The 14,748-nt window shown below is 35.1% G+C and overlaps 1 protein-coding gene across 8 annotated transcripts in view; it reads right to left on the bottom strand.

Moving 5' to 3' along the window:
* The window catches only part of CNBD1 (cyclic nucleotide binding domain containing 1), a 446,985-nt gene that overhangs the window by 12,356 nt on the left and 419,881 nt on the right, over window positions 1-14,748 (bottom strand). For 6 of the 8 annotated variants that reach the window (XM_077771341.1, XM_077771342.1, XM_077771340.1 and 3 more), the window contains one exon: window positions 6,693-6,752. In XM_077771341.1, the coding sequence (XP_077627467.1) occupies window positions 6,693-6,752 (60 nt within the window). Of the gene's footprint in view, window positions 1-6,692; window positions 6,753-10,820; window positions 11,004-11,030; window positions 11,106-14,748 lie in introns of those variants that run through there. The other 2 variants (XR_013336910.1, XM_077771346.1) reach the window with 2 other exon arrangements.

Below are 14,748 nucleotides of genomic sequence, written 5' to 3'. Positions count from 1 at the left end.
TGAAAATGATAACACCAAAACCTCTGGGACGCAGCAAAGGAAGTCAAAAGTGTGAAGTATATAAAAATCCAGGCTTTTTTAAAGAAGAAAGATCTAAGATATACAACCTAACCTTAGACCTCAAAGAGCTGGAAAAAGAACAGCAAATAAAATCCCAAACCAGCAGAAGACAGGAAATAATAAAGATTAGAGCAGAAATCACTGCTAGAAACCAAAAAGCCAGTAGAACAGATCAATGAAACCAAAGCCTAGTTCTTTGAAAGAATTAACAAAATAGTTAAATCACTAGTCAGTTTGATCAAAAAGGAAAAGGAAAGGACTGAAATAAATAAAATCAAGAATGTAAGAGGAGAGATCACAACCAACACAGCAGAAGTAAAAACAATGAGAGAATATTATGAACAATTATATGCCAGTGGGCAATCTGGAAGATATGGACAAATTGCTAGAAACATATAAACTACCAAAATTGAAGCAGGAATAAATAGAAAATTTGAATAGACCCATAACCAGTAAAGGAATAGAATTAATAATCAAAAATCTCCCAAAAAACAGGAGTCCTGGGCTAGATGGCTTTCCAGGGGAATTCTACCAAACATTTAAGGAAGAATTAACACCTATTCTCTTAAAGCTATTAAAAAACAAAAAATGGAAATGAAAGGAAAACTTCCTAACTCTTTCTATGAAGCCAACATTACCTTGATCCCAAAACCAGACAAAGACCCCACTAAAAAGGAAATATATAGACCAATTTCCCTAATGAACACAGATGCAAAAATCCTTAACAAGATATTAGCCAACTGGATCCAACGATACATTAAAAAATTATTCACCATGACCAAGTGGGATTTCTACCTGGGATGCAGGGCTGGTTCAATATCTACAAAACAATCAATGTATGAATCACATCAATAAAAGAAAGGACAAGAACCATATGATCCTCTCAATAGATGCAGAGAAAGCATTCGACAAAATACAGCATCTTTTCTTGATAAAAACCCTTACAAGGGTGAAGCGTTCCCAGCTCCCGGTGAAGCAGCGGCCACGTGTGATGGCGGCTGGCTGAAGCAGCAGTGGCACGCACGGTGGCAGCAACCCGGTGAAGCGGTGCTGACACCTGATGGCGGTGCATGCGACAGTGGCACGCTGAAGAGGCAGCTGCTCCCTGAGGCGATGCGGACTCTGTGGACCTGAAGTTGCTACGTTCCCCGAATGCATTCGGGTTATCACTGCTTGACCCCGGCGGATCTGAGGCTGCGACACTTCCCCCATCCCCCACTCAACACCAGCAACAGGGAAGCAGCAACCTGCGGGACTGTTCAGGGTGGTATAACAAAGCCCGCAGACTGGGACCTGGAAACGAGGCGGGGCATGGGGCATAGAACTCAGCCCACCTTGGCTACATCCTCAGCACAGGGAGATCGACCCGAAGAAGTGATTTGCAACGCTTGGTTGAGAAGGGACTGGGGTGATGCCATTCTTCTCCCCTCAATCACCAAGGCGGGCCTCAGGGAGGCCAGCAGACACAGTGGAGACAAGACGTGCCTACACCAAACGACGCCCATCCCCTCCAGATAGCTGTTTTGTTGTTGTTGTAGCTGTTTTTACCTGAGCCTGGGTTTCCGTGTTTATTGGTTTTGTCTGTTCATTTGTGTACCTGTGTTCATTCTGTGGTTGTCTGTTTTCTTTTCCAGGGCTGCCTCAAGAAACAAGCCAAACTACACATGGTGGAGAGTCCCAAATACCACTACCAGTAGGGAAACAAAATAACCAAACGCTCAACAAGAGAAACCAAGAGACACCATCCAAAGAATACTTCCTGAACAGACAGGCTCTAAACAGTCAAAAAGCCCTCTCTAACAGCAGAACTCGCAGGGACAGAGAACACAACAAGCTTTTAAATTTAACAAGAAATAGAAAGCTAACCAAAATGATGAAACAGAAGAACTCTCCTCCAAAGAAATTCCAGGAAGAAATGACAGCTAGAGAACTGCTCAAAACAGATATAAGCAACATAACTGAACAAGAATTTAAAACAATAATCATAAAATTAATTGCCGGGCTTGAAAAAAGCATGGAGGACATCAGAGAAACTATGGCTACAAACAATATGGAGCTTAAAAATAGTTATGGTGAATTAAAAACTGTGATAAATGAGATACATAATAAACTGGAGGCNAAAATTGACAAACCTCTAGCCAGACTTATCAAAAAGAAAAGAGAGAGCACCCAAATAAACAAAATCATGAATGAAAACGGACTTATTACAACCAATCCCTCAGAAACGGAAGCAATTATCAGGGAATACTATGAAAAGTTATATGCCAACAAATTGGACAACTGAGAAGAAATGGACAAATTCCTACACACACTCAGTACCAAAATTCACATGGGAGGAGATAGAAAATCTGAACAGACCCATAACTAGTGAAGAAATAGAATCAGTTATCAAAAATCTCCCAACAAAGAAGAGCCCTGGACCTGATGGCTTCTCTGGGGAATTCTATCAGACATCTAAAACAGAATTAATACCAATTCTTCTCAAGCTATTCCAAAAAAAAATAGAAACCGAAGGAAAACTCCCAGACTCATTTTATGAAGCCAGCATCACTCTGATTCCCAAGCCAGACAGGTCCAGCAAAAAAAAAAAAAAAGAGAACTACAGGCCAATATCCTTGATGAATACGAATGCAGTAATCCTCAACAAGATACTTCCAAATCGAATCCAACAGCATATGAAAAGAATTATCCACCAAGATCAAGTGGGATTCATTCCTGGGTTACAGGGCTGGTTCAATATTCACAAATCAATCAATGTGATACATCACATCAACAAAAGAAAAGATAAAAACCATATGATCCTGTCGATAGATGCAGAAAAAGCATTTGACAAAATACAGCACCCCTTCTTAATAAAGACCCTAGAGAAAGTTGGGATAGAAGGAACTTACTTAAACATAAAGCCATTTATGAGAAGCCCTCAGCTAACATCATCCTCAATGGGGAAAAACTGAGAGCTTTCCCCCTAAGATCAGATTTCCTATCTCTTCCCATGTGAATTTTGGTAGTGAGTGTGTGTTTAGGAATTTGTCCAGTTCTCTCCACTGTTGGTGGGAATGTAAACTGGTACACCCCCTCTGGAAAACAGTGTGGAGGTTCCTCAGGAAATTAACAATAAAACTCCCCTATGACCCAGCAATAGCACTGCTAGGAATTTACCCAAGGGATACAGAAATGCTGATGCATAGGAGCACATGTACCCCAATATTCATAGCACACTCTCAACAACAGTCAAAACATGGAAAAAGCCTAAGTGTCCATCAGCGGACCAATGGATCAAGAAGATGTGGTTTATCTATACGATGGAATACTATATGGCAATGAGAAAGAATGAAATCTGGCCATGTGTAGCAACATGGATGGACCTTGAGGGTGTTATGCTGAATGAAATAAGTCAGACAGAGAAGGACAGATACCATATATTTGCACATATAGGAGGGTTAGGAGGAACTTAACAAAGGACCATGGGAAAGAAGAAGGGGAGAAATAATGGGGTAGGTGGACAGAGGTAAACCATGAGAGACTCTTGAATGCTGAGAACAAACTGAGGACTGATGGGTGGGGGGTAGGGAGGAGATGGGCTTGGAGGAGGGCACTTGTGGGGATGATCACTGGGTGTTATATGGAAACCAACTTGACAATAAACTATTTGAAAAAAAAAAGAAGAATGATTCAAAATAATAGCACGCACTATACCAGCAGTCACTGAATCCCTCACTGCCACATGCTTGCGATTTTTAAAAAGCCAAAAAAATTAATTCTCTTCTCAACCTTCTGACCCTGAATACACTGCAAAGGACATATCAGATAAAGGGTTATTATCCAAAATCTATAAAGAGCTTATCAAACTCAACACCCAAAAAACAAATAACCCAGTGAAGAAATGGGCTAAAGACATGAACAGACACTTCTACAAAGAAGATATCCAGATGGCCAACAGACACATGAAACGATGCTCAGGAAACATTTGGGTACAAATTGCTACAAGTCAAAGATTTTTGTTTTGTTTTGTTTTGCTGGAGGGAGGTCGGTAGTTTTTTAAACATTGATTAACACACCATAGTGTGTAAAAATATATTTTCCATACACTTTCCAATTGGTTTTTATTTCAAGTTTTTATGAACCAATCAGAAAATGTCTATAGAATACCTATACTTCTTAAGGCTGCTAGACTAGAAAGCATGAACATGAAAACTCACAATCTGTTCTTGATAGTACATGTATAATGCCTATAAATATGAAATCTGATATGTTCATTCTCATGAAGTTTTTAAAAAATGCTTAGGTGTTTCAATATTCCTTGATGTATATGCTACAGGAAAGAAGTTAAAGTTGAGTTCCATGACAACTCCTTAGCTTTAGAATAGACATCCTGATAAGACCAATAATCAAATGATGGGTAACAGGACATTTTTAAGAATTCCTGTGTGTGGTAGATACATCTGCACAGTTAGCAAATAATCTAGGTTTTAGTATTTGGGACAAGAGTGACAAGCATCAGGTACAACAACTCTGTGGATTGCTCTTCATAAATTGTTCCTGGGACAACTTTAATAAATCTGAGATTCTGATATATTCAGACAGAAGTTTATGAATCATTTCTTAATTATGTGATGAAAGTGTGTCTGACAGCACAAAATCTTTAAAGAAACAGTAGTTGGAATGAAGGGCCTGGAGCTCCCAGATTTTTCAGGGATTGCTCCATCGTAGATTTTGGAAGATACCAGCAAAGTTACGGCACCTTTATTCTGAGCCATTTCAACCGGAAAAGCATCTCTGGTAGTATGTTTATTATTCATTAATTCACTTATTCTTTATAATTATTGTGTTCTCATCATGTAACAGGCACTGTGCTTGTCAATATCTCTCCCTTATTGAAACTATAACCTAGCTGTGAAACTGACAATAATTGGTTACAGATCGGTACAGGTAAAGGTGTTTCAGACAACACAGAGAATGGCCTTTTAGGGATATGAAAGAAATTCAGTAGGGCAGCTTTTGACAGGGGCAAAATTCTTTAAGAAGCACATGCAAATCTTTAAACACAGATTTGGATTTCTTAAGGGAAATTGGGAAAGTGTTAACTATTTATTTTTGTCTATAAGATTAAAGAAATAAGATTTTATTTTGGAGAAGACCTGAATTTAAAAGGAAATATGCCTGATTTTTAGTTAATTATAATATTTGAAGCATTGCAAATACCAGTGGGAGCTAAACCAGTGCTCACTGACTGACAAGAATATGAACAAACTCATAAGAGCCAGCTTATCAAGAACACAGAGTTAGAATTCATCATTGCAGATGGCTATGGAAAGTAGTACTTTGATGTGGGAATTCACTCCACACTCTTTGCCTCACTGTTCTTGTCTTAATAGAAATAAATATTTGGAAAGTTTTTCTGACATACTTGGTCTTATAGATGGGTCAGTGCTCCCACCCTACTCTACATGCCTACAACATACAGGAGAAACACCTTTGGGTTTAAGGTCACATAGTAGTGCAGCACTTACCTATAGTATTCCAGATCCAAAGCCTAACACTGACCTGCTTGAAAACCTTTACCCCTTATCCTGTTTATTTCTTATTTCCATAAAATAGGAAAAAACAATAACTGTACTTAAAGAGATCAAATGATACATCATTGAAGGTTTTTTTTTAATAAAACCACCTACTTGAAATTTCTGCCTGTCATTTTTACTTTCTATTTCTTATGTAGTATCTCATACCACATTAATGTATCATGTTAGCCAGAAAAATAAAGAGAAGTTGTTACTTTAAAAGGTGACCCATTGTCTTATTTCCTTATGTTTCAAAATTTTCTTCATGTTTTAGAGACTAAGTGTCTCAGCAGTCCCACAATCTCCAGAGTTATCCCGCCACTTTCTTTTGTTTCTGAACTCGCTTAAAGAGCCACACAAATGAGATATTTAAAAGGTTTCACCCATTGTTGGATAAGCAATGGTGGAGATAGTGGTGATAAGGATGGTGATAATAATGATAATCATTCTGGCAGTCAAGTTTTTAAGTGCTAAAAGACTGGATTAATTCCATAGCAATGTGGAAATAACCACAGTCACTAAGTTTTCCTCCGGCATATATAGCACAAAATAAAGACAGTTTTATCCTCACATGCCAACTGCATGCTATCGCTGCAGAAGAACCATAAAATTAAAAATAACTCATTGTTTTTGGATTGGGCAAACCCGAGTTGTATTACTGACAGTTATCTTAGCTATCTGTGTTATCTAAACAAGTTCCTTAATCTCTACAGTCCTTAAATTCCTCTACCATAAAATAAGAAAATCAATAACTATAGTTAAGGAGGTTAAACTATACAGCAGCATATATAAACTGCTTAGCCCACAGTAGGTCCTTAAAGCATATTCTTCCCTCTAAATTTGGAAAAAATTAAATTACTACAAATTAATTTTACATGTTTCTTACAAGATAGTACTAAGCTCTAAAGAATTAAACAATATTTTTTCAGTAGAAATGTTTTTTTAAATCCATTATCATTATTTTCTTTAATATTCGTACTCTTTGAAAAAGTTTTCACTAATGTAATATAGGTTGCCATAAGGAAAGAATGATTAGTTATTCTATGTATTTTGTTTTAATATATAGTACTATACCTTGAAATTTTTCCATTCCATTTTTTGTTCCCTTTCCAAATATACATTTTTTACATCCTCCTATGAGAAAACAAGATTAGATTGATTAAATGAGCTAATACTTTTCCCCAGTTATTTAGCATTATGTACTGTGATTCAAACTGTTAGATGTAAAATCAAAGTAAACCTTGAACATGTATAACTGAGCAGATAGAAAATAATAGCAGAGGAGTTGAACAAGCAGATGATAAAGAGATGGGATAATGTATTGAGCAAAGCATCAGATATGAAGACAGACTCAGATTTTCAAGGACAAACAGGGTCTTGAAATAAAGTTCTTTTGGTAGCTTATAATTGATCATTTTTGAACACATAAATTAATTATATATATTTAAAAGCGACACACATACACATTCTTTCCAGGTATTTTTGTATCTTCATAACACTTTCATTTTATAAAATAGAAAACAACGAAGAAACAGAAGGATGAAATTAGGACTGCTTGCATTTTTAAAATGCAAGATTTGCTCAGCATGATTTCTGTAGCGATATGTCACACTAAAATTATCATTTTTTTCTGCTATACCATCATTTTTGTTTTTATTGTTTTTAAACTCAAATTGTGAACATGATGAGTGAATATAGGTCTACATTTATGTTGAATAAATGCTTATATAAAATGTATATAAAAATTAAAAACCAGCAACTATCTTATAGTCTCCCAGAAAGCTTCTAATTATCAAATGCAAAAGGATATTTTTATATTTTAGAAGGACATGATTCTTGTCTCTTATATTGTATATAATTTAGAAGGACACAAACACATGAATATAAAAATAGATTTCTAGTCAGAACAAAAGAATACACCACTTAACATTTCAGCTATTCATATCAAAACCTGTAGTAGTACCTTATGGCCTATGTATAGTCAAAAAAATCCAAATGATAATGAATTTGGTTTCATACATTATATCACATAATAAAAATATTAAAGACATAATATACAACAGCTTACTTCTCTTCTGGCATATGGTTTTTCACATAAAATAGTAAGTTTCCATTTTTTCTACATAATGGACAATAACATGTCACAGTTAATAAAATAATCAAATAAACAATGTAATAGAGAGTAAGTCACATAGATTATTCATTTTCACCAAACATATACCTTCAAACTACACTAAATATAATTCAAACCTTGTGAATTCAGCAGGCATTCAAGTATCTTACTTTGTTCACTACTTTTGTTTTTACTTTCATATTCAGATTTTATCAATTTACAGTGATTACCAGGTGATAAGTGCTGTATAAAACTACTTTTATTTTTATTTGGAGATTTTTGGTAGTTAACTTTTGGAATCATGCTTTAATGACTCCCAGTGTAAAACAACCTTTAGGATTAACTGTAGTGACTATAGCTTTCCTGACATTATTATCCCTCATACAAGGATAATCTGCTGGATAGCTTCACACTCTAGAATAACTAATGATCCCATTCTCTTTTTGGCAGTCTGATTGAGACATCTTCCAATGAAAACAAAAAAACAGATGTTCAACATTAGCAGATGTCCAGGGTGATACACTAAACATATGCAGGGAGTGGAAACCCTAGAATCTCTCATATATGTAAGAAACGCTGACTAGGGTGTGTAAGATTTCCTAGCAGCATCATTTGGTTTTGTAAGAGTAGAACTTTGGTCATACATTAGATAATGATATCCTCCCACATTCCAATCTCTACTTGCTGCCAAAACTACTTTTTTGAAAATAATAGTAATGATCCATTAGATTTCAAAACTATAATTAGTTTTATTATTTTCATACTATTTTCTACAGAAAAGAACAAAATAAAAGACTATAATATGCAAAGATAATTTATCTGCACTATTCAAATAAATTCTTTATCTCTTTTGCACAAAAATTCCATGTGGCTTTCTCTATCATTCATTTCTAGCCTACTCAAATATCATATTCTCAGTGTCTTTGCAGTGAATCTGTCTTCTTACCTGCGAATGTCCTCACCCTGTTCAGGCTCCAGTACCAGTGCTTGGTAACACTCTAGGCAGGTATCCTCCTTACCATGCTAAGCTCCAAAACGTGCAGAATTTCTGGACCCTTCTGAGAAGACCTGTCCTCAGCCTCTTGTGCTCTCATGCCCTGCATGGGGCAGCCCTGCCAACCTGGCAACCTTCTCAAAACTGCTCAGGCTAGGCCACTCAGTAGTGAATCCTACCCCCTCATCCTTACTCTGAGCATGCTCTGACAATGTGTGTCTACTTGCCTTCTATATGGATGCCTTCATCAGCTGCCTCAGTCTCCAGTATCACATGCCACGCAACCCTACTAGGCAAATGCCACCTTGTTCTACCTGGGCCTCCAAACCCTGTTCTGGAGGCTGCCCTTCCTTGCTGGCACTGCCCCCACCTCATGGCTTCAGGACAAAATTGTACAGGAAGGGAAGGAAATAGAAGGAGAAGATAAAGAGGAAGCACCCCTACAATATACTCTGTATATATACCCCCACATATATACTCATGTATATAGAATACATATGTATATATTTTTATACATAAACATATGTATGTATAAATATACACTATTTACAACTGGGCTCTTTGTTTCAGATCCTACATTTTAGCACAAATCTAATTATTCTGCTCTGAGTATCTGCAAATAACCTAAATCTAACTGTTTAACTCAGAAAATAAGATTTTTTTAAATGTATTTGTGATGGTCCTAAGTTATTTAAATTGCTTGCTTATTTAACTATTTCTTGAAATTTGTTTCTAGTCATAAAAAAATTGTTTTGTAAATATAAAATAAAACACATTTTCACAGAGTCAAAGAAAAAGATATATCCTGAATCACTAAAAAGCTGAGATGTACTTAAAAGACAAGTAAATCAGTTGGTTCATGACCCAATGATAAAGAAAGCACATTTTATCTCTTAACACTTGAAAAAAGTGTATTTCTATCTTCTGAATCCTTTTACAATTTAGGAGGTGTTATTTCGTATCTGACCAACATATTAATCTATTCTGCTAGGAACCTATTTGGGTAAAACTTAATTATTTTTAACTTTCCTCTACATTTGGAATTAAATATAGCATATGTATATACACAATAATAAAATAAAAATAAGTAATAATAAATATATATTTAGATGTAATAAATAAATATTTAGGAAATATTTATTTTTAGAATTTTTCTATTATTAGAGAATTTTAAATGTAGAATCCCAAATTTTTGTTTTTATACATTTCTTCAACTTTTTTTTAATGTTTTATTTATTTCTGAGAGAGAGAGAGAGACAGTGTGAGCAGGGGAGGGTCAGAGAGAGAGACACACACACACAGAATCTGAAGCAGGCTCCAGGCTCTGAGCTGTCAGCGCAGAGTCTGATGCGGGGCTTGAACCCACAAACCATGAGATCATGACCAGAGCCGAAGTCAGACACTTAACCAACTGAGCCACCCAGGCACCTCTTCTTCATCTTTTTAAAAATCCTTCCTGTGTTATCTCCTCTCTCTCTGTTTTTCCCTTCCTACTTTTTTCACAATTCCCTTCCCCTTCATCCTTTTCCTAGGTTATTCATCAAGCAAATATATAAAGACTGATGTCACAGTATTTGACACAATAGCAATTGGATTTAATTTTAAAAACTAAAAAAGTATTTTTTATGGTTTAGTACAACATGGGAATTACTATTAACCACCTAGCTTTGTACATATTAGCCACTAGTAGAATCATCAGGTGTGCTTACTACTGCCACCTGTTCACATGATCATGTCCTTGGTAACCACAGAGCATGTTGCCTCACTGATACAATGAAATGAGCTTTTGTGATCATTCTATTATTATTGTACCTTTATGCCTATTGCAAATGCTATGTAGCCTGGAAAGTATCTAAGGTTGATAGTCCACTACTTTCTTGTATTCATCTGCTACTTTTAGTTGTCATTTGATTGGTTTCTGGGCTCTTAATTAATTACTTAATCAAATGAATTATGTGTATTTCCAATCTATATCAGAAGCCAAAAAGTACACTGATGAATGAGATTTTTGGTTTCAGTTCTTGAAGAATTCTCAAGAATTCAAGAAATACAAAGTTGCTTTATGCTTTACCATAGTGTTCAATAAAAACTCTACCTTATTTCTACTACAAACGATAGGCTAACAGACACAACAATCTACACTGTTTATTTCTTGCTCCTGTGATATTCCAATGTAGAGATGGGTGGTAGTACTGCTTTACATAGATATTCAGGACCCAGGCTCTTTCCATCTGTGGCTTTTCAGTTTCAAAGGCTTCAGAGTCCTCCTCTAGATCATCTGCATCCAGATTCAAACAGGGGGAGATGGAGAATGAAGGATCATGAGAGGGAGAATATGGAAACTACAAGGAAATCTGAAAAACGTAGTCTAGCTGTGTGTCTAGGAGGAAAGTGAAAAGATTTTGGTAAGCAACTAGCTAGTTTCTGTCACAACATTACTTTCAAATCTTTGTCAACTGCAGGGATACTCTATGGTTGATCACTTCACAAAATGGAAATTTAAATCATGGAAAAATGATAAAGAAATTCTAACCAATATTTAGATTTTTAAAGTAACAAATCTTTCTCTCTCTCTCTTTCCTGGCAGTTGATATATTGTAATACGTTTGTTTGGATTTTATTATAAGTAGTTTTTTACATAAGAAAGTTCTATATAGTATGCATTTTCTCTGATTCTTATTTAAATAGTCCTTAGGGAACCATCCAATTATGGTGCTGTTAGAAACAGGAGACTGACGAGATAATCTACAGGTGAAGAAATCGAAGATTCTACAGGTAAGTAGCATATATTAGCTAACTCGTTTTACTCCTTTCTACTTAAATTGTCCTAACCATCCATTTAAGCTTTCAAACATATCACTAAGTATACTCTGTTTTTTTTTTTTTAAAGCACCTTAGGTAAAAGAGAATACTTCATAACTATTGCATATACACTTTTTAAAATTCACAGTAATTGGTAAATTTTAATCACAAGAGGGTTAGATTCTTATAATCTAAACTAGTATTTATGCTCCAAGAAAGCAGTAACATTGTCTGACAGACTGAAAAAGCAAAATAGGGCTGCCTGGGTGGCTCAGTCGGTTAAGTGTCCGACTTCGGCTTCCGCCATGATCTCACGGTTCCTGGGTTCAAGCCTCAAGTCCCGCATCTGGCTCTGTGCTGACAGCTAGCTCATGAGCCTGGAGCCTGCTTCAGATTCTGTATCTCCCTCTCTCTCTAACCCTCCCCTGCTCATGCTGTCTCTCTCAGAAATAAATAAAAAACATTTAAAATTTTTTAAAAAGCATAAATAATAAATGAATTATATTGTACTATTTTTTAACATTAAAAAGAAATTCATTTAGAGTATTGTTAATGAATGAGGGATTACTTAAACAAAGTAGAACCAAATCTGTTCAGCAATAGCAAAGCACCAACCAGCTTTCTAAAGAACTAACCTAAACTGAAGCAAAAACATATGAGCTTGGTATTTGTATAAAATAACATTTAGGAAAAGATTATAGACTCCTTGAGACAGAACCTTACACATATTTACATTAGCAGCATAGTCCTGGAATTCCTCTCAGTCTTATCTCAACACTTCCAATAGATGGAGTTTTACTACTTCTCAGATGAGCAAGAGCCACTGCTGGGTATATAGGTCTTTATAAAATGCTGTATTATACTGATTTAAAATAAAATTCCTTATGACTTCCAGCCATTCATCTTTATTCTGTGATGAGACAATGAACACATTTATGCCTTCTCCATAAGATACTTTTAATGATGATTGATTTAATGGGGTCCATCAATCTTCTTTTCCCTATTTTGAGCTTTCTTTATACCAGTTCTCTAATATTTCCAATTAAATTGTTAGCTTCCCTTTCAGAATGCCTGTGGGTATTCCCAACCAGAAAAACATGTGTGAGATGAGAAGCAACATACTTGGCATTTGTGGTGTCATTTTTAACATATCAATATGCAGTAAAAATAACATATCTCAATAATGAAATCCTTGATTTTCATATTTCTCATGAAATACAATAAAAGTTATGTTCATACTATCACTTATATTTATTATTTTGGGAAAATGGTGGTATTGTTATCTCATGAAATTTGGCAGGGTAATCTCAATATCTCAGGAAAAATTGCGTGTGGTTCTAGAACAAAATAGGTATTAGGAATTGAATTATTGATAGTCTTATGTGTAGTGAAACATTTTAAACTCATTTATCCAAGTGTATCCTTTGGTACTGTAAAATATTCAAAGTAATAAGAGATAAAAATCTTTGAGCTGTTTTATTCAAGAACTTTGCTATTCTGAGAAGTACACCTACTAAACATTTAATAATGGGGGAGTGGATTTGGAAAATATTCTTGTAACTTCTGAAAAAATTACTTTTTATCACATAAACAGTTGTATTTATTTTCAAGGCCTACTACTAGATTCCACTATTCAAAAAAGAACATATTTGGCTAACATTTCATTGTTGTGAAGAAAAACAAGTTGATTTGCTTCATTTTATTAGGAACCACAAAAATGAAAAATGGAAGGAATGATTATCTATAAACTGCAAAAATAGAGAAAAATATAAGTTGTCAATTTAATTTTAATTAATTTTATATGCCTCTTTACTATTAAAGAAATTCTAAGTGTACATTTCCACTGAGAACTATGTCTAGAGAAAAGTTTTTTCAAGTACATAAATATTCCTGCTTAATTTATTCTTTTAAAATTTTTTAATGTTTTTTTATTTTTGAGAGAGAGAAACAGACAATGCAAGCAGTGGAGGGGCAGAGAGCGAGGGAGACATAGAAACTGAAGTATACTCCAGGCTTTGAGCTGTCAGCACAAAGCACAATAGGAGGCTCGGATCCACAAACGGTGAGATCATGATCTGAGCCAAAGTCAAATCGTGACATGAGCGGAAGTCTGACACTTAACCCACTGAGCCATCCAAACACCGCCAGCTTCATTTATTCTTACTACCTATTGTTTATGAACAATAACTGGGAGACTATATAATTTTTAGTCAAATAAATATGTAGGATACATCCAATTTGACATGGCTGGAAGAATGTTAAGTGTTGACCATTTCTCCACACTTGTATTGCAAATAAATAAATACCCAATGTAGAGTCTTATTTACAAATATAGACATAAATTCAAAGACCATAAAATATATGGGACAATATNTATATATTGTATATTGTATATATAATATATATTTTATATTATATATATAATATAATATATATAATATTTCCTGATTCATATGAAGAGTAAAACAGATATAATTAATGATTTCACTCTGGTAAGCTATAAGATTGAATGGAGGTTTTATCTTAATATATTAAAAAGTACAAAGGAATCAAAATGGAAAGACTGAATAAAGTTAGAAAAATGAGGAACAAATCTAGGATATTTAGGATTTATTTCACATGTCCCTGAAGGGATAAGTGAAATTAGAGCCTTTACAATATGAGGACTTTAGTGTTCCCATGCCACAGCTACCTTTCTGAACTCATCTCTTTTTACTTTATCCTTGCTTATTCCACTCCAGCCACTCTGGCCTTCTTTCTATTCCTTGGACTTGTTTACCATGTTCTCAACTCAAACAAGAATTGGACCTTTGAATATGTCTGTTTCCACTACCTGGGACACACTTCCATAAAATAAATATTTGACTCATTCCTTCAGGTTTCTGCTCAAATATCAGTATATCCATAAGGCCTTTCCTGTGTATCCTTTATAAAATGGCTCTCCAACCCAATCTGGGGCACTCCATCTTTCTCTGACTCTGCTATATTTATCCCTGCAATGCTGATTATAGTCAAATAATTTATTTAAGCTTTTACTTTCAGTTTCTTTTGTCAGACTTCTGGTGCTTGCTATTTTGCCACCTGCTGTGTCCCCTGTACTCAGAGCACTGTCTTGACCATATTAGGCACTTAATAAATATTTGTTGAATGAGAGAATGAAAAGATAAATAAGTAAATGGTAGACAACAAAGAAATTTTCCCAAGCTTCTGAAAGAGTTAGA

This window comes from Crocuta crocuta, unplaced genomic scaffold (genome assembly GCF_008692635.1).
Source record: "Crocuta crocuta isolate KB4526 unplaced genomic scaffold, BGI_CrCroc_1.0 scaffold235, whole genome shotgun sequence".
Classification (NCBI taxonomy): Eukaryota; Metazoa; Chordata; class Mammalia; order Carnivora; family Hyaenidae; genus Crocuta; species Crocuta crocuta.
The sequence above is the reverse complement of the archived record's forward strand: the minus strand, read 5'-3'. Positions and strand labels throughout refer to the sequence as shown.